At 36.3% G+C, this 21,228-nt stretch overlaps 2 protein-coding genes across 2 annotated transcripts; both read right to left on the bottom strand.

The window, feature by feature from the left end:
* Positions 1 to 307: 307 nt before the first annotated feature.
* Positions 308 to 4,757, bottom strand: LOC141596635 (ubiquitin-conjugating enzyme E2-17 kDa). The gene is made up of 4 exons (XM_074416840.1): positions 4,506 to 4,757; positions 2,035 to 2,162; positions 680 to 784; positions 308 to 591 (listed from the first exon to the last, which is right to left on the bottom strand). The coding sequence occupies exons 1-4, from the start codon at positions 4,573 to 4,575 to the stop codon at positions 448 to 450; spliced, it is 447 nt and encodes a 148-aa protein (XP_074272941.1). The 5' UTR covers positions 4,576 to 4,757; the 3' UTR covers positions 308 to 447.
* Positions 4,758 to 12,214: 7,457 nt separating this feature from the next.
* LOC141596636 (NDR1/HIN1-like protein 6) lies at positions 12,215 to 13,024 on the bottom strand. Its single transcript, XM_074416841.1, has one exon. It carries the CDS (start codon positions 12,923 to 12,925, stop codon positions 12,215 to 12,217), a length of 711 nt encoding a protein of 236 aa, XP_074272942.1. The 5' UTR covers positions 12,926 to 13,024.
* Positions 13,025 to 21,228: the final 8,204 nt, after the last annotated feature.

The raw sequence follows: 21,228 nt of genomic DNA on the forward strand, positions 1-21,228 counted from the left end.
AATAGATGTGAACAGTTTAGCACACTAATTGAATGATAAATACTTCGTAATAAATAAAACGGCCTATCAAGTGCTTTGATGCACAAGGCTAATCGGTAATGGGGATCGATTAGGGCCTCGAATGAACAATGTGCCAAAACATAGGCGGTTTGATAATAGCCCTATAGTCCTATACACACATTGCCTGGACATTCTCAAATGAGAACTTACCGGCTACCGCTACCTTGTCTAGGTTATTCCCAACCAACTTAGACCAGTGCGCAGAAAAGATAGCCCCGGAAAATTTGCATACAATCACGATCAAATGTAAAGACAATATTTTTAATAAAATTTCACAAATTAAATGCTCAAATCATACAGTTTAATTGGGAGTCAAGTAGAAGTCGGAGTTGCATTATGTCCCCTGACATTTTTTTTACAACAATGAAGGGTAGACTACGATGGAGACTAACCCATAGCATACTTCTGTGTCCAGCTCCTTGCGGTGGTCTCGTACTTGGTTCGGTCAGTCTTGTACATGTGAGCGATTTCTGGCACAAGGGGGTCATCGGGGTTGGGATCCGTCAAAAGTGAACATATTGAAAGCAATACCTGAAAACAGAAAATATACAATATCAGTCTTGAGCAATAGGCAATTTCTCATTTAAGGAAGACTAACTGTAGAGTAAGAAAAGGAAACCTTAGAGATGGTAAGTGCAGGACTCCATTGTTCCTTTAGAATGTCAAGACATATGCTACCGTTGCTGTTGATATTTGGGTGGAAAACTTTTGTCCTGAAGGCAACCTGCACATGAAGGATACTGATATGAAACAAATATTATCAAAGACGACTCGACACATCAACATTACCCCTGTACGGCTCTAGCCTCTAGGTCGTGGTGGGCTGTATCACTTGACATTTTCACTTATAAACCTGTAACCATGCCCGACACAACATTCTGGATATGGGTATGGAATCTATACCAAATCCTTACTACTATGACGCATTGACGCTTCTCTTTCAAGAGTAAAAAAGGGAGGCCAACGTGACAAAGAAGGGGAAAGAAACCATGTATAAAGCCTCAGTAAGATATTACGAAGTAATGTTTTAAAGGCGATGCAACAATCTCACTCTACAACTTCAAACATTTTAAATTTAACTATATCGTTAAACTAAAAGCTTGTAAAAAAAGAGTGTCCCCTCACCCATATCTCCATTTTAGGATAATCCCCGTGTCTCAGAAGTTTAGTAATGTCGATTAAACACTTGTGTATGTCCAATTTATGTAACCCGTACCCGAGGTCTGTCAACATAGGTAGCAGAGTAAGGGAGTCACATATACGCAACCTTATTTTCATGTTAATAACAAGAGAATGCATTTTACAGATGCTCCATTACGAAAACTGTTCGGTAAAATGCACCAACACTTCATGATACAAGTACACTAGTGTACTTGTTATCGGTCATTGTGCTTTATTCAGTCATAATCCAAAGTGGTGGATAATAAGCTGTAATCGAAATAGAATGAAAAGCCACAAAGAAAGCAATCGCAAATTACTCCTATCTGAAAAAAGAAGATCTCAATAATAACATGAACAAAATTCCACGAACGGCTCAATGCCATTTAGCCATTACTGAACAACATCAACACTTAATTATCCAAGAATATGTAAAAAGCATTGAGGTAGCAAGTAACACTTTCCCCATATGAGGGTCCCAGCTCTGAAATTTTTTATATAATATTCCAGGAACAAGAGGGTGCCTATATGAGGAGTTGGTCTAAAGTTCAGAAACAACACAGAAGCTTATAGTGCCTACAAGACTGTATCTACACATACATATCGAAGCTAGAGAGGCTGGGCAGCTATATTACATAGCGCCATTGCGAAGATGGGTTGTACACTAAGTCATGTGATGCAGTGATTCCCCATCCAGTTAGCATAAAGGCCATATATCTGATCAATTTAGACATTGCACAAAAGGTTGCAGATGCCAATTATCTGATTTAAAAGCAAGCTCACTGGCATCACCAACAATTTCATTAGAAGGCATACCTTGGGTGGTTTGAATGGATAATCTGGAGGAAAATGGATAGTCACAAGAAATACACCCCCGGCATATGGGCTATCTGAAGGACCCATTATAGTAGCTTGCCAATGAAACATGTCTTCCGCAACAGGGCCTGTAATATGAACGTAAATCATAAACATGTTCTCTCGGACTATCAATACAATGCAAAATTGCAAATTAACTTCTGTTGATATGGATTTAATGAATATGTAAAGGTAGCACAGAGTATTCGGAAACAAATTATCATGAAAGAAGCATATACCACTCCCAACGGTTCAAGCAATAAGCACCTATCAAAGTACAATTCAACCTAAAGAACCAAAAATCATTTGACTATCCATATCCACTTCTTATGTTATGTTCAGTGCTATGAAACAACAACAATAACCACAACAACAACAACAACAATATCAGAGCCTTAATCCCAAAATGATTTGGGGTCGGCCGACATGAGTCATCCTTTAGAACCGTCCATGGGTGAAATCACACCTCAAAATGCGAAAATATAGAAAAGAAAACGTGAAAAACAAAAGGCCCCGCCTCAGAGACAATTTAGAATTAAGCATCATTGTTTGACATGGTTCAGTTCAATTCAATTGGCACGTCTACTTCAAAGTTTGACTGTAAGTATTACACCTGCAAACATTATTAGCTATTAAAGGGGAAGAGAGTGTTCAATTGCCAAATAAAATCACACCCCTACAAATCAGAATGACAGAAAAAAAAGGATTATATCCCTGCAAGTTTGATTGCTACAAAGACACCTTAAGGAGAAGTTCAGTCAACTTCTCCACACCACACATGTTTAGGGCATGATGAAAGGATGCAGTTTCCGGGCAAGTTAAAACTCTAATCAGTAAATCAACTGCCTAAAAATTTATGAATTTTCACCCACTCAACATTTGGCCTCACACACACTGCTCAAGAATCATTAAATGATAGTGATACAGAATTGTCTAAGCTATTAGAAACCAATTAGTTTTTCATTGTCGACAGAAGATATCTACACATCCCGTTAAATTCACCTTTTGAAGAATTGTATGTTCTTGTACCAATACGGGAAGAGTTTTTTACAATTCTAACTGACTACATTTATTGCGGCAGTTCTTTTGAGTAATTATGTCTGCAAACACCCCTGATTCTTTATTAACACTCTTTCGAACAAAATTAAGCACAACATACCAACATCTGATCCCACCAAAGAAACTAAGAAAAAGGTTAACTCTGTAAGATAACCTACTCCTATAAAAGACTAAACCTGATCCTAATTGCAACACCCCCTTTCAGCTTCCTTCAGGGGTCAGAAAAAGTTTATGGAATCAAAGCTGTATCTTATGTTGACAGTGTCTCTTACTCATACTACCTCCTCCAGCCTGTCCAAATATTTGGACAGCAACTATAAACAAGATGGTATTCCCTCATCATAGTCGTCTAATTCAATAGTCAATACAAATATATAACATCCAATTTGCAGTAGACTCTAATAAGAGTCTTACACATGTCTTTTAAGTAAGCACCATGAATCCATGAGGGTAAAACGCAACATCCAATTCATTACAAGCTCTTATAAAGTGTCACAAATGTTTTTTTTATTAAAACCACCACGAGGCACAAACCCATGAGTGGCCATGACAGAATACTCTCAAACCAATCCACAATTTCCCAATTCTTAGGGGTTGAGAATATCCACCTAAACAAAGCTCAGCCACAATTGTGCAAACCTTTGATACACCCTCGCTTAACACATTACAAAAAACCACAAACCTACCAAAAGTATTAATCTCATATGTGAGGAAGTAATAACTAACAAGTAGTGACTCAAGTAACTCCATGGACCCAAGTATTAGCTAAGTCAGTCTTGACATCTCAAAATAAAGTAATAAACAGGGTCTAATGAAACTCCATGAACCCAAGATGTCATAGCTTCCGTAAGACGGAACTCATGGAAGCCCCCAAGTATTAGCTAAGTGAATCTCAAAATCTCAAAGTTAAATAGTGTCTAATGCAACCCCATTAACCAAACAGGTCTTAGCTTAGTTTTTTAGACGGACGCGTCCAAACAATAGCTAACTGAATCTCAAAATCTCAAAATTAATATCGTCTAACATAACTCCATGAACCAAAGAGATCTTAGCTTCGCCATTAAGACAGAAGCTCCCAAGTTCGAACCCCCGCATCCTCCATTATATTGTACTACGCTTCTACCTCTTTCGAGGCCGAAAAAAGAAATCTCACAGTCTGATAAACAAAATCAACACCTGTCTACATAATTTTTTTCTCTAATTAATCAATGTATCATCGATCCAACTCAACAACATCCAAATTTCTCACCAAACAAAAACCTAATCGATTTAAGCATTAAAATACAGATCAATATATCCGATTGTGCAACGAAAGAAGAATTATCAATGAAAAAACAATTAAAAAATGGAATTGAAAAGAAATATTAAAATACCAGCGCTGCAAGAGGTAGGAGGATCTTTCTGGAGATCTTTGAGCTCCTTCAAGATACGTTTGGACGCCATGGAAATAGGAAACCCTAGAAAATGAAAGATTGATTGAAAAAGAAAGGAGGAATTGAAATAATTTTAGGGAAGAACAGGGATATAAAGAGGGATATCGAAGGGGGGACCGGACCCTCTGCTTATATTTGACGCAAGGTGAGGTGAATATTGAATATCGAGGGGGGGCCTGCTTACGTTGATTCAGTGGATTCTTTTTTACGGAGTAATTTATACTGAGGAGTGTGGACCTCGTCTTAGTCAGTGGATTCTTCTTCTAACTTTCTTAGAATAAATAATGGTAAAACAATAAATAATTAGATAATTGGTTTGGAGTAAATATCAAAGCGTTTTGCTTGTGACGGGTTAATCCCCACAAGTTGAAGACCTCTCACAAAAAGGGAGAGGGGACAAGGTGGGGCACCCCCAATGTGCTTCCCACTCACCTCTCAATAGGTATTTTGTGAGAGGAAACGGTATCCGTCACAAACTTGTTACGGATATCGCCCGTCTTCAATGAGATTTTGTCAGTAAATATATGGTAAAGTATTCAGAGCATCTCCAACGGTCAGTTACAATACATTGTAGCTTGGTTTCTCATATCGATTTTTAAAGATATCCGGCTTTCCGACAACATACCGCTTTAAGGGCAAACTATAACATATTGTAGCTTGTATGAGTCCCACGTACTTGCTTTCATCCAATGAGAATTTACTTTTTATTTTTTTCCTAAAGCAAGCATGTAGATTGGTAAAGCTACCATGCTTACAAGCTACATCTTAATTTTCCATCTTCAATGGTAAGCTACATGCTTATTATTTTGCAAAAATTGCAAGCAAATCCTTATAGAGAACCGTTAGAGATGCTCTTAAAAGTTGGATTAGAGCAAGTACAATAGTTTAGTTTAGGGACTTGCTTGCAATTTTAACTATTAGAGATAGCCAAATAGAATTGTTTAGGTTGAGCAACTAGCTTCATTAGGAATTTCAAATTAAGGAAGGTGAGAAAGGTGGGGAATAGTTTACATTGGGACTTGCTAAATCCCGCACACACTTTTGCTAAATCCCGCACATTTTTTCATCTTTTTTCGAGTTTATCCCTCTCATTGTTTACCCTAATTTTTCACTCTCACTAAGGGAGAAATCAAAAAAAAAAAAAATAAACTACCCTTGCTACCGTCGATTACCCCTCACCGCCTATCACCCCCGCCACCGTCGACTACCCCTTACCACCCCTCCCCGACCCCATACTCGCGCCAACCACTCTTTCCTCACCATGTCCGTCTCCTTGACTTAGCCGCCGCGGTCATCATTAGCCGCAGCGGGAGGTGTTGGATCGACGACTAGCTGGCATGGAGTTGACGATGAGGGGGGCAGGAGGTTGGCGCCGAGGGGCAGGTGGCTGGTGCTGATGGAGGGTGATTGGGGTTGTGGGAAGGAGTGTCATGGTTGGTAATCGGTGGTTTTTTTTTCATTTTTTTTAATAAAGGGTAATAGTGGAATAAACATGCAAAATGTGTGGGATTGAGTAAAATGACGTGTTGGATTTAGCAATTGCGTATAGTACGTTTGGACTAGGGATGACAACAGAATCCAGATCCTGCCCAGATTCTACGGACCGGATATGGATCGCAATACTTGAGATCCAGTGGATAAGGATATGGATATGGATCATATGGTCGAGATCCAGATCCTACCCTTAAATCCATTTTTATTACATTTTCTTAAACAATAAGTTAAGTTAAACAAATAGTAAAACTATATGCTTTGTCTTGTAATGTTTTTTAATAAATCAAACCATGATTTTTTTTTCTGATTAACATTTTTCGGTTAAAATAAAATATTTTTTTAGTGTTATTGTAATTTCACAAGACTTTATTTTTTTTTTAAGTTAAACAAGGAGAATTTTAGCTTTATTATTTGTATCTAATAGAGAAAAATAGTATCTTACGTCGCAGTAAAATCCAAAAATTAATATTTTTATATTTTAAGAGAGTTTTCTTTTATTATCAAAAGGATATGGATATATCTTGATCCAGACCAAATCCTGGGGATTCGGATATGGATATGGAAATTTCAGATCCTGTAAATATGGACCATATCTGGATCTTATAGAATCATATCCATATCTTATCCATTGTCATCCCTAGTTTGAACATTTGACCATTAGTCACCTAAATAAGTATAAGTGATGTTTTCTTCAACCATTCAATGTTTATAAGTACAAGGATATTAATCTCGAAAACACGTTTTGTAAAAATGAGTTTGCGTGGACTTTATTTGTTAGGTAAGTTTTACTCGATACCATTGTTTTACAAAATGATTCAATTATTTTCTCTTGTATAGCGTATTTGTGTATAGACGCGGTCACGCGGCCTCCCATTGAATATAAAGTCCAACTAAACCAAATCATGTAAATCTTATGACCGAGTTAAATGGGATTTCTTAGAGGCGGTTCTCTATAGGATGGGTTTTGATGGAAGCTGGGTTAGGTGTGTTATGAGATGTATTCGTTCAGTCCAATATTCAGTAGTTATGAATGGAGAGAGTTCTGATATGTTTGTGTCGCAGTGTGGAATACAACAAGGTGACCCTTTATCCCCTTATTTATTTATATTGTGTGCTGAGGTTCTGTCTAGCCTTATGGGGAGGGCGGCTGTGAACGGGTCTATACATGGGGTTCGAGTAGCCCCAGCTGCTCCATGTATAACACATCCCTTATTTGCAGACGATAGTATATTCTTTGTTAAAGCTAAGGAGGCAGAGGCTAGACAGGTGATGGATATATTAGGGAAATATGAAAGGGCTTCAGGACAACTGGTAAACTTAGACAAGACGACAGTGTCTTTCAGTCAGGGGACAACGGCGGATAGGAGGCGGCGTATTGTGGAGGTGTTAGGAGTTAAGGAGGTGGCGGCCCAGGATAAATATTTAGGATTACCCACGGTTGTGGGAAGGTCGAAAAGGGCTATTACATCTATTGTTCGTGATCGAGTTAGTAAGAAATTACACTGTTGGCGTGGCTTGTTGCTCAGTAAGGCGGGTAAGGAAGTACTGATAAAAGTTGTTGCTCAATCAATTCCTACATACGCGATGAGTGTTTTTAAACTGCCGGCTAATTTTTGTAATGACCTACGCTCTATAGTCCCGCGGTTTTGGTGGGGCTCGGAGAATGGTAGACGGAAAATTTCATGGGTTGCTTGGGCTAGGATGTGTAAACCAAAATGCAAAGGAGGAATGAGTTTTCGTGATTTTGAGAAATTTAATATGGCATTATTGGGGAAACAAGCTTGGAGATTATTGACGTAATGATAGTCTTATGGTTCGTGTTCTAAAAGGTAAATATTTTCCAAGTTCGTCATTCATAGAAGCTGAATTAGGCAATAATCCTAGTTATACATGGCGAAGTATATGGGAGGCTCGTTCCGTTTTAGAGCTGGGTGTTCGAAAACGGGTAGGAGATGGGAAACCTATACGAGTGTGGGATGATCCGTGGATTGTGGGGACGCAAACCCGACGATTGATTTCGCCTAGAGGGGAAGCGGAGCAAGACATGCGGGTATCAGAATTGATGGTAGAGGGTGATGAGGGGTGGGAGGGATGTTACGAAGGTCAGGGATTTATTTTTACCATTTGAGCAGGCAAGGATACTAGGTACTAGGCTGCGATGGCCTCGGCTAAACGATGATTGGTCTTTGGGACGCGAAAGGGACGGTATTTACTCGGTCAGGTCGGCATATAAGATTCTCACGGTGGATGGCATTGATATGGTGGGGCAATCGGATGATGGGCGGGATAAGGCGCACTGGAATAGAATCTGGAATGCACCTGTTCTACCCCGAATAAAAGTATTTTTTTGGCAATTGTGTAATGATGCAATAGCCACAAAGAGTAACTTAGCATCCCGAGTTGGCTCGATTGATGAGGAATGTCCTAGGTTCTCCTTTTCTTCCAAGACTTGTCTTCATGTTATTCGGGGATGTGGGTGGGTGAGAGGGGTATGGGAAGGATTGTTGATGGATGTACCCGAGCTTAATGGGTTTGCGAGAGTGAAGGATTGGGTGGAAGAAGGGCTAAGGATACGGGAACTTACGGTTTTAATGACTGGATGCTGGGCAATTTGGGAACGACATAATAAAACCATATTTGAGGATGGAGAATGGAATGCGGAAATGGTGGTTAGGAGGACACATGAGCTTTTAATAGAGATGGTGGAGCTCGAAGGAAATGGGGAGAGAAGCCTAGGGGATGCTCGGGATGTGGGCTGGAAGAGGCCGAAGGCTGGATTGAAAAAGATTAATGTTGATGCTGATATCTTTGACGGGGTTGGTGTCGGGACGGGGATGGCCGGGTGGAGTGGAGTGTGACGATACAAAATGAGGGATTAATGGAGCCGATGCTAGCTGAAGCTTGGGCGGTATACTATGGTGTTCGTGAAGCATGGGAAGCGGGTGAGAGGAGAATTGAGATTGAAGGTGATTGTGCCCTCGTCATTGAAGATTTGCGAAAGCAAAGAATTGGCCGTAGTGAAATTTTTTTAGTTTATGCAGATATTCTATCTTTTTGTAGTCGGTTCAAGTCTGTTTCCTTTTCTTTTGTACGTAGGAACTTTAATAAGGTAGCTCATGAACTCGCACATGTGCGTCCATGGTTAGTTGGTAGTCGGAGGTAGTCTGTGTCGATGCCGTGGAACATTGTATGCTTGGCGGAGGCAGATTTACATGATAATTAAGTAACCCAGATGGGTATTTCAAAAAAAAAAAAAAAAATCATGTAAATCAAGTTTTTTTATTTATTTTTAAAGAAAATACCGTCATATTTGTCTATGAAATAACCAAAATCGATTTGTATATGAGCGATTACTGTAACTATTTCTTTTGTGAATCTATTATAAAAAGTTTTTATTTGGTGTATCGTTGCAGACATAAAAAATTTCTTTTTACTAGTATTCTTCTACTCCTTTCTTTTCCTTTGTAAAAAGTTTTATCAACATTGTACAAATTCAATCTTTGAGCATTAACCAACCTTGCTCGATTGTGTCCTCTATGTCAATGTGTTCCTGAGACACCAGAGCATTTGTTCTGCTCTTGTGATATTACTCAACACATCTGGCGATCCTCTACTCTTGGGGTATGCTCACTTGCAAACCCGACCGTCTCTTTTATCCAGTGGCTTGTTGATCATATATCCTACCTTCATCGGGTGTTGAAGACGGAGTTTAATTCTTTACTGTACTTCTTCTGCATCCTACGTTCCATCTGACTTACTCGTAATTCCATTGTTTTTGAGAATAGCCCGGTTCATCCTGCACGCTTCCTTCAGTTGGCAGAGACTTTACATAACTTTCATTCACGCCTCCCTTCTTTAAGACATGAGGATTATCAGCTACGGCTGCCATATGTACTGGAAGGTACTAATTGCTCACTCTTCGCGCCATCTATTTCTTACTATCTGTATATTTGCAGGAACTATATCCATAATGGCTACATGGTTACTGTCTCAACATCCGCCTTGGATAGTTGTGACCGGTTTATGTTCGTGCCACCTCTACTCTTCTTTGCATATTCACAGGCTTTACTCCAGCCTTATGCAAATGATCGCACTTGGAATCATCGTCTTTCATCACCTTTTGGGTGACCTCCCGAAAACTATCTTCAGTTCTGGCTCCTCAACAGCCAGTACCAATAGATGCGCGAAATTCCTTACTTGAAATTCGCCTTTTACTTCGTTTACATCGTAGGTCTGTTAGCCTTGCTACTGGCTAAACTTTATGTTTGCTTATGTACTGACTATATATTTTCTTTAATATATTGGTTTAATAAGACCATCTGCTTGTTTATGACAAAATTTTGAAAATTTCATCTCGCACATATATAATTACAAGATTATAATAAACATATTAATTTAAGAAAACAATTACATCGTATATTAGAACTTGAAAAGGGATGGCGACTATTGGATAAGAAAGATAGTCACAATACTGGTTACTTTTACTCAAATTGTTTCATTCTATCATGACCATATCAGTCGAAGATTTTGGTTATTGCTTTATATATAGCTCAATGATATGATACGATGATCAAATTTTGGGCGTGATAAATATTTTTTTGATTTAACAAAAGTCACAAGAGCCCTGAAATATCGACAATTCAAATGCTGATAGCTTATGAGTACCATCATTGATGACTTTACCAATTAAAACCGCTGACCACAATGCATTGTAATTCGGTGAAACTAGTAGAAATCCTTTCCAACACCAATTACCTAAACAATAAATTAATTAGCACAACCTCAGCGTTAAGACACACGATAAAATCAAGAATCAAGATGCCAAAAAACTAAATGGGTGTACTACAGCTTTGATGTTAAGAGCTTCTTGATATCAATCGGTTGCCAATTGCCAACACTCATCATCTGAAACTACATGATCAATTCTTGCAATTCCATTAGTGATTAGTGTATGGTAATCCTGTAATAAAAGGACATGTTAATATCAAGTACTGTATTAAATTTCTAATCACGAAATAGTTTTGACATATTGGAGGCAATCTATTGTTTTTGAAAAGCTGGTATACTTAATGTTAATTCCGCGAGATATGTTAGTCAAAAGATTTAACTGAAAAACACTTGACATTATTCAATTATAGTTATTTATTATTTAAAATCCGTTTTTGTTATTTGCCAAACACGGCCCTTGTCTCACATTGAGGTACGGAGTATCAACGAGCTTTCAAGAAAAGAAAAAATAAATGTGGTTATAAATAGATTTGTTTAAGATAAATCCCTTCAACCTTAGAAATTAGAATGCAAAGCCCTCTAGCCTTTATCTCGATAACTCAAATGTGATTTATTCACATGTCCTAAACATTAGATCTAAACAATGAATCACCAAAATTCAAGTGATCACATTTGCGAAATCACTTGTTATCAACCACTATCTTTATATAAGATACGCGATGATAATTGTGAAAAAAGGAAAAGGGAAAAACATAAAGAATTGTAGAGAGTTATTCGTACAAATTTAGATGGCAATAAACTTCGCACAAATACTATTCTATAACCAGTTGCATAGTAGCATTGTACAACCGCTGCAAAGTTGTTGAGTTCTTAGACAAAATTGTTAGCTATTTTACAAGTTTTTGAGCTATTTTACGAAGTTATTGAGTTTAATAATTATTATGTTAAGCTCAATAACTTTGTATCATAGCTCCATAATTTTGGTAGTATAACTCGATAACTTTATAACAAAAGCTCAACTACATTGAATAAGTTTTATATACAACCTATTAGGAGATTGGGCCTATACTAGGCCCGGCTACTATTAGGGTTAGCCAAATTAGGGTTAAGATTTTATATGGAGAGAGATATAATACATAAACGATTCTTATTATTGATAATAATGTGTGACTTACATGATTATGGCAAAGGTATTTATAATACCTCTCATCTTAGAATCTTAACCCTAATTTGGCTAACCCTAATAGTAGCCGGGCCTAGTATAGGCCCAATCTCCTAATACAACCAGTTGTATAATACATACATGTAAACATTGACCATCAAATTTAAAAGCCAATAAATTCATATAACTATATAATTTTAACTTGAAGACAACAATCAAAATCAAAATTAAAGTAATCGCAACAATCAAAAAGTAAATTTGTTACTTACCATCTCAAAGTATTGAAGGAACATTTAGGAGAAGTTTGTCCATCATCAAGTTGCTTCAACGTAATTCCACCACAATTAACATTAATCGGTAACATTCCAATTTTAACCTTCCACACACCAATCCCAATCTTAGTTTTTACCGCAACATTTACCTCTACATCCTCATTTTTCACTCTCTTTTTTAACCTCGTCCCCGTACTTGAATCAATCAATTGATTTTCCTCACTTAACACGAACTTCAAAAGCGTTACATTATTACTAGGTTGCACGAAAGAGGACAACGTGGCCGAACCCAATTGGGTTTCTTTATCAAAAGATAAACTAACCTCTGTTTCACCGAAGTAAATCTCCAATTTACTATTCGGGTTTTTAGCCTCGACCCGTACAACGGCCTTGGAATCCAACAATGCGGTCCCATCCGGTTTAACACTAATATTAAACCGGTCCAATTCTAATGGTCTAAAACCGAAAACCGGGATTTTTGGTTGGAACCACGCGTAAAATATACCGCCACCAATAGCGAGAATAAGAATTAAAAACACAATAACGAAACATACGCAACAACAACAAATACGACAACAACTATTTTTCTTTTTCTTCGGTTGATAAAACGCCGGTTTAGGACCGGTCGGTGGAGGTCGCGGTCTAGGTGTCGGGTCAATGTAACCCGGTGGTTTCTTTAATGGGAGACCCAGACCGTCCGCCATCGTTGTTTATTTGAATTAAAACAACGATAACGTCAGAGTCTTAATCCCGAAATGATTTTGATATGATTTTTTTGCGAAGATTTAGGGAGAGTAGTTATAGAGAGTAAAATTGAGGGAGATGAAGGGAATATAAATAGCGAAGAAATCGCGGTGATCAGGTGAAGGTAGAATTGTGGAGAGGAGAAATACTTGTATTGATCGAATTTTATTTTGTTGCCATAATTGGCGGGCTAGTATTTGTATTTCTGTTATGTTAGGATAAAAAATATAATATAATATAATTATCCAACTCATATTATTCTTATATTTTAATGTTTAACTTATATATTTTTTTAATGCATGATTAACTGAGGGATGATAATGGATCGGATTTAGTTGAATTTAGATTTATGATCCAAAATTTTGGTTCAGAGTTTGATTTGACATGAACACGTTGAATCATAATTGATCTCTAACACGGGATTTGATTGGGATTCATAACTTGTGATAAAAGGTTGTAGGTATTAAAAATCGAGATTTGATTCTAGATGTATTTTATTGCAAGTACATTCCTGTTCGATCTAGGTTTATTGATCGACCGATCATATACTAATTTCGATCACGAGTGTCGAACCTCATAGATCCAAATTAGGATTAAGATTCATTATCAACCCTCTCAAATACGATAAACTAAGATTTTTTTTACTAACATTCTCATTTTTCTCACAACTTTGTTTTATCATTTTATATTTTGGAACTAATGTACTCCTTTTGTATCATTTATTTGCTTGCCTTTTTTTAGTCATTGTAAGAGTATTTAAATTAAAAGCAAATAAATGATTGGACGGAGAAATACTTCCATAATTTGTTTTCTCGACCCAAGGAAGCAATTGAATAAATAAACCGTATTTCAAGTTGGAAGACTTGCGGCAATGTCTCTGTACAGTATCATTTAGCAGGCCACAAATAAAGTGTCTTTGTAAAATTTTCAATTGCTTTGAGGTTATGGGAGACCACTTTGTAGATATGTCCTCGTTATCATTATTAGGTGATTGTTTATTTTTTTTTTATATCTTTCGGTTAATCCAGATTTGAGCTGGATAGGATTATTAGGACAAAAAAACTCTTCCCCATAAAATGCCGTGGTGTAAAATATCCATAATTGCGCTATTAAAATGCGGTTACTGTGCCTAATGGTGTGAAAGTTATAATGTCGCTATCGTTTGTTCAAATTCTAAACTGTTGATAGTGAAATTTAAGCTCATAAAGTGGCAAATGATGTGCCAAAGCATATATGTGCTTTGTTGATCATATTGAAAGCGTCTTTTTATCTTAGCATTAGTATTTAGATCCCACGTCAATTAAGCTTTTGACACGAAAACAATTACTCGTGCTTAATTAAGTTTAGAGCCCCCACAACAACAAAAACCTTTTGTTGTTTTTTGTGAATCCTCAACCATCTACTTCATCTTTATCTGAAGAAACCCAATTTGATTAGTTAATGTTGATGATGCATTTAATTGTGTGCCTCTTAAGTTTTAACTATGTAGCATGAAACTTCTATTATCAATTCAAGGTTATCAAGATAGTCATCATGAAGATCAAAGATGAAGATTGTTAATTGTGTTAAAGTCATGTGTTGTAAGGAGATCTTTAACTCGAATTTACGTATAGGTGCAAAAACAACATTTAAGTCAACTGTTACTTCTGACTCGTTCTTCAAATAATTATTTCGAAAATATTTGAACCTTTGTTAAAATGCTTTCAATGTTCACAAATAGTTTTCTGAAAATGCTTTGATGTCTTTGAAGAAAATAAAGTTTTCAATGTCTTGCTAAGGAGTTTGCTTGCACAATAAGACACTTTTTATAAATGGGTTGTTTGTTTTTTACATTTATGGAAATGTTTATGATTCCCATAAACACAACAATTTATACTTGTTTCTTCATGAAAAACTCAACCCATATTTGTGTGTACACTAACCTGATTTCTGGCTTGAGTATATACCGATTTTTTGAGGAAGAATACTCGGTTTGCTTGGAGAAGAATTTTGGTTATCTTGTGCATGTTACCCAAGCAAACTACTTACATTATTTTTAATCACTTACAAATTATTGAGTCACATTTTGCAAGTTTGTTTTTTCTCTTTGAGTATTTTTATTGAGTTGTTGTGTTGCACCTAATCGTTTAATCGAGTTCGATGATCCCATGTTTTGTACTTAAACTTTATCTCCTCCATTCAGTTGAGTGAACAACATTGAGATAAGTGGAGTCTTGCAACAATCGGGTAGAATCAAACCAAAATCTTAGGATAAAGTTATCCTTAAGCATGAAGTCTTAGAGGCGGGGTAGCTTTTGAGCACGGAGTCTTTCGGCGAAGTAGCCCAAAGAAAAAGTCTTATTGCGGAGTAGCTTTAAGCAATGAGTCTTTCGGCGGAGTAGCCCAAAGCAAAAATCTTGGAAGCGGAGTAGCTTTTAAGCATTAGCAACTGGGGTAGGTTGGGGAGTTGTTTTATTATTCGGGGTAGTCTTACTTTGTATGAGTTTACTTCTAAGATGTTTAATAAAATAACGCTGGACGTAGAAAGCGGAGTAGTGACCGAACCAGTTTTAAAAACATCGTTTATCGTGTCTATTTCGTTTTACTTCCGCTGACACTCTAAACTCACGTTTATATCTTCAGAATCAACAGTTGAGTACACTGTAATTTTTGCTTGCTGAATCGTTGTTGATTACTTCTAACTCTCTAGTTCTAAGTGTCAATTTCTCCTTTCATCTAAGCATTGTTTCAAGTGTTTAAGATTTTTAAAAGAAGTTTTCATTAAGCTTAAATTTTTAAATAGACACCTAATTCACCCCACACAAGAACAATTAGTTTAAGGTGGTCTTTTAACCCTCCCCTCAACAACAAAATCACATTAAGGAGTCGTTTGGTTGCCTCGATAAAACGTAGGCATTGGGAAATCTCATGAATTAAAAAATCAAGACTTGTTTGGTTGACATATTTTTTGTAAAATGGAGGAATTCTAACTTCTTAGGAACTTCCAATGCCTACATAATGGGGGAATTGGCTTACCTAACCCCCCCTAGGTAATTGAAAGTTCCGGTAGAATTAGATTCCTACATTGATAACCAAACAAGTTTTCTCAAATCACATGAATTCAATGTAGGAACTTAATTCCTATGAATTAGCATTTCCTAGGAAAATCTAATGCCTTCATGAACCAAACGACTCCTAAGAAAGAAAAAAAAACAGAATAAAATATTCACCAACACTCACAACTCTCATTGTCAAACTCATCATATATGGATGAGAGTGACAAAAAATCCTTTTTTGATAGAAACTTTTTGTTGTTGTGTTGTGATAAGTGCAAAAATATATGTTTAGATAGAGATGCTTTTGTTGTTGTGGATGGTCTAATTATTGGTGAGTAATAGAGTGACGAAGCAAAGGTGGTGGAACACATAAGTAAGGAATATATGGTAATTGTTTTTTTAACTTTTTTTTTTTTTGGTGATGTGGGAACTTGCCGGTTATTTCGGTGTGCACTGGGTAACCTTCAGGTATAAAAGTAATAGCCTGCAAACCACCTTATACCGGGTAAGTTATTTAAGGGTGACAGTCTTGAAGTCTATAAGGCATGAATTCAAGCCATAAATACTACACAAAATTGTTCTAGATCTCCTAAAAATTTCACCCAAGTTTTTCATTAATGAATACATACTCACCTCTCACTAAGTAATGTTACGTGTTAATCCCAAATTACTCCATAGTTATCACTGAGCCATTTTAACATGCGAGTGACGCCATCCTTAAAAGCCATTATTTCATCAGAAATCTTATTTAAGACTGTTATACATAAAACAACTCTCTATTATTAGAGATTGGGTTGTAAATGAGTTGAACCCGCTCGACAAACCCTCTAAATCGGGTCGGTCAAAGCTTGGCTCAAGGTCGATCAACCCGAGCAAGAGTTCGAGCCAAGCTGAGGCAAGCACACTAAGGTTGGCTTGAAAGCTCGTTTGTGCCCGTTATTTTTTAAATTACATAATTTTTATCAATAATATATTTACTTAAATTATATCTTTATGAGACATTAATTAAAATATTTATTTTAGGAAATAAAATAACATATACTCCCAACTCCCTCAATCCTAGACATTTATCTATCTTTGGTTTTGGGACAAAGATCAAGAAAATAGGAGGATTATTGGATGACAAGTGGTGTAAATTGGTCTTCAACTTTATTCTTAAAATAGAAAGTTAATTTGAGTAAGACACGCAAAATGGAATAGGTAAACAAATAAACGGGACGGAAGGAGTATAAAGGAAGTATTATTTTAAGCTAATAAACGAATACCGTAAATAATAGTCTGAATTGAAACTTTTAACTTAAAAATTTTAGGGGTCTTTGTAAAATAACTACCTTACTTTATTTTTTTTTTGTCAAATGCTACCTTTTATATTTTTGATTTGTATTTTTAGTACCTATTTTAACTTTCCGGCCAAAAAAGTCAAATATCAGGCATTGGCTTGTCAACACGTGAGAGCTTATGTGTTTGTTTTACATTTTTATCTTTTAACTCTAATCAATCCCTTTTTACTTTCACTCTTTCAGTGCCGCCTCTAACTTTTTACATTTCCCTCATCTTATCATCCACAATAGAGAGGATGAGAGATCCTCTTAACACTCTTTTTCCTCTAAGAGGACATCCTCTCTATTGTGAGGCACATGTTAGATGTCCTCTTAGCAAGAGGAAGATGCTTACTTCCTCTAGTTTTAGAGGAAACTAGAGGAAAGCTTACCTTGGCCCTAGTGCCTACCAACCAATCACTATTTGTCTTTTACCTAATAATACTTTTGTTTTTTTCTTTTTTAAAATTTTAGAGATTATTTAAAGTATAAGAGATAATGTAAGAGGATCCTCTCTATTGTGGGGAAAATTAATGGAAGAGGATGGTGATGGTGAGAAATGAGGTGAATGAAAGAGAAAATGAGGTGTCAAAAAAATAGAAAGAAAGAGAAAAATTAAGAGGAAGATAACATACTCTCTATTGTGGATGCTCTTACCTCTCTCTCAACAAAATAAACTTTTGTCAATCATTCATAAAGTCCTTGCATTTGTCTTGATCATCATCATCATCCATGTTCTTAGCTACTCGAGTTTACTTCTAGCATTTGACATGTATTAATTTTTAAGAAAAACCCTATTTTTAGCAACAAGTTTTTATAAGTGTCATTGTACTTGGATTCAAATGTTCACAAATTCTCTTTTCTATCTTGAAGAGAAGAAGGGAAAATGAAATAGGAGGGAGAAAAAGAAAAGTAAAAAAGAGGAGAAATAAGAGGTAGTAAAGCGGGGGAAGGTTGGATATAAAGAAAACAAGAACATAAACATAAGCTCTCATGTGTTAACTTAAGTCAATACCTGAGTATTGACTTTTTTTTTTGGCCGGAAGTTAGAATAAGTACTAAAAATACAAATCAGAAATACAAAAGGTAGCAATTGACAAAAAAAATAAAGCAAGGTAGTTATTTTACAAAGATCCCTAAATGTAAGGTAGTTTTTGACAAAAAACTCTAAAAATTACTCCATCCGTCCCGATCATTTGTTGTCCTTTGGTTTTGGCACAAAGACTAAGGAAAGGGAAGTGGGCCAATTACTAAGACCCACCCCAAACAAGGTCACCGACTGGGTCGTGACCTTGTCGGGTCACGCTAATAACTCCTTAAACTAGGATTAACAAGATGATTTTGGTGACCTTGAACAACTGAGGGGCAAGCCATGACCTTGAGTTGAGAAATTATTAAAAGTTGGTGACCCGATAGGTGGCAGCCATTCATTGGTTGGAAACAAAAAAACAGGACAACCCTCAAAGCAAAGGACGAAAATCCTTGAAGCTTTGCTACTGCTGCTCTGCACATCTCTATTTCTCCCAAAAAGAGAAGAAAATAATAAAGATATAAAACAACAATTATTATATAGTAAAACACAATAAAATAAAATATGAGCATATCCAAAATGATTTTATTTTTTAATTAGCTACAAAATGAACTTGGTTTTGACATAATTTAAACAACTTTTTTTTTTCTAGATCTGAGAAGTGGTGATGATCGAGAATGTGGTGACGATCTATGGTGATGGTGGCGATGATCGAGGATGTTGACGGTGGTAATGGTGACGGTCTAGGGTCAATTTATCAAATGGATGATGTCGATCTGGGTAAAAGAAGAAAAGAAATAAGCAAATTTGGTTGATTTGAGAAGGAAATAGGGAGATTTGGTGAAGAAAAATCGACTGAAATCAGCTTATGAAGGAGGAAATTGACTGAAATCATCTTATAAAATAAACTCGATGGAATATTTGATGATGCTTGGTGATGGTGAACAAGGAAGATGAAGATCAATGGAATATTTGATGTAATAAATTTGGGATGAAGAATGAAGTTGATGATGAGTTGATTTGGGAAAATAAAAAGAATGTGATGATGTATTGATTTTAATTAAAGAGGAGATGATAATTGATAACTAAAATAATATGCTTTGGTGTGTGTGGTTTAACCACGTCCATTTTTGTCCCTTTTTTTTCTCAATTTTTTTCTTAAGACCATCCCCAAGCAAGGTCAATTGGAAGGTCATGACCTTGCTTGGTCACACTAATCACCAATTAACAAAAAAATTATGGTGACCTTTGGAGAGAAGAGGTCAATTTGTGACCTTTGGTGGTCAATTTGTGACCTTTGGTGGAACAAATTGACCCAACTCATGACCTATACGTGGCGATATGTAATTGGTTGACAATATTAATAATTAATAAAAAAATATATATATGAAAAAGTGATATAATGTGGAGAGATGTAATAGGTTGGAAAGTGAAAAATGATTGGATTGATGACCTAGGTCGTGACCTTCTGCTTGGGAGGATGAAAATAGGTCAAGATAAATAAAGTTGGATTAAGAGTAAAACATGATCGTGACCTAATTAGCACGACCTTTGCTTGGGGATGGTCTAATACTCGAATAAAAAAAATTAACAATATGATATTGTTATATATTCGATCATGTAAGACTAGAGTAGTTCTTATTTTGTTGAGATATTTACAAAATTGCAAAAATAAGTTATTTATAATTTGTGAATAAATATTAATTGAAAAAGTAGGAGAAAAGTTTGGTGGGTAGTGAATGTGGTAAATGATTGGAAATGTTGGAAAATGGAAAAATGATTGAGTTGGTGACCTAGGTCGTGACCTTCTGCTTGAGAGGGTGAAAGTGGGTCAAGATTAATAAGGTGCGATTAAGAGGAAAAATTTTGGTGACCCGATTAGGGCGACCTTCTGCTTGGGGATGGTCTAAGACCATCCCCAAGCAAGGTCAATTGGAAGGTCATGACCTTGCTTGGTCACACTAATCACCAATTAACAAAAAAATTATGGTGACCTTTGGAGAGAAGAGGTCAATTTGTGACCTTTGGTGGTCAATTTGTGACCTTTGGTGGAACAAATTGACCCAACTCATGACCTATACGTGGCGATATGTAATTGGTTGACAATATTAATAATTAATAAAAAAATATATATATGAAAAAGTGATATAATGTGGAGAGATGTAATAGGTTGGAAAGTGAAAAATGATTGGATTGATGACCTAGGTCGTGACCTTCTGCTTGGGAGGATGAAAATAGGTCAAGATAAATAAAGTTGGATTAAGAGTAAAACATGATCGTGACCTAATTAGCACGACCTTTGCTTGGGGATGGTCTAATACTCGAATAAAAAAAATTAACAATATGATATTGTTATATATTCGATCATGTAAGACTAGAGTAGTTCTTATTTTGTTGAGATATTTACAAAATTGCAAAAATAAGTTATTTATAATTTGTGAATAAATATTAATTGAAAAAGTAGGAGAAAAGTTTGGTGGGTAGTGAATGTGGTAAATGATTGGAAATGTTGGAAAATGGAAAAATGATTGAGTTGGTGACCTAGGTCGTGACCTTCTGCTTGAGAGGGTGAAAGTGGGTCAAGATTAATAAGGTGCGATTAAGAGGAAAAATTTTGGTGACCCGATTAGGGCGACCTTCTGCTTGGGGATGGTCTAAATGACAAGTGGAATAAATTGAGTGTGAATGATCAAATTACTCATCAAATTTATTCTTAAAATAGAAAGGACCCAAAATGGAAAAAGACAACAAATAACTGGACAGAGGGAGTATTACGATAGAATCAAAATAACATTAAAAAAACTGATATTCAAACAAAGCTCGAGCTCAAATTTGGGCTTATAAATATCATGTGAGCCGATTTCGGTCTCGGCCACAAT

Source organism: Silene latifolia, chromosome 8, assembly GCF_048544455.1.
Source record: "Silene latifolia isolate original U9 population chromosome 8, ASM4854445v1, whole genome shotgun sequence".
Lineage (NCBI taxonomy): Eukaryota > Viridiplantae > Streptophyta > Magnoliopsida > Caryophyllales > Caryophyllaceae > Silene > Silene latifolia.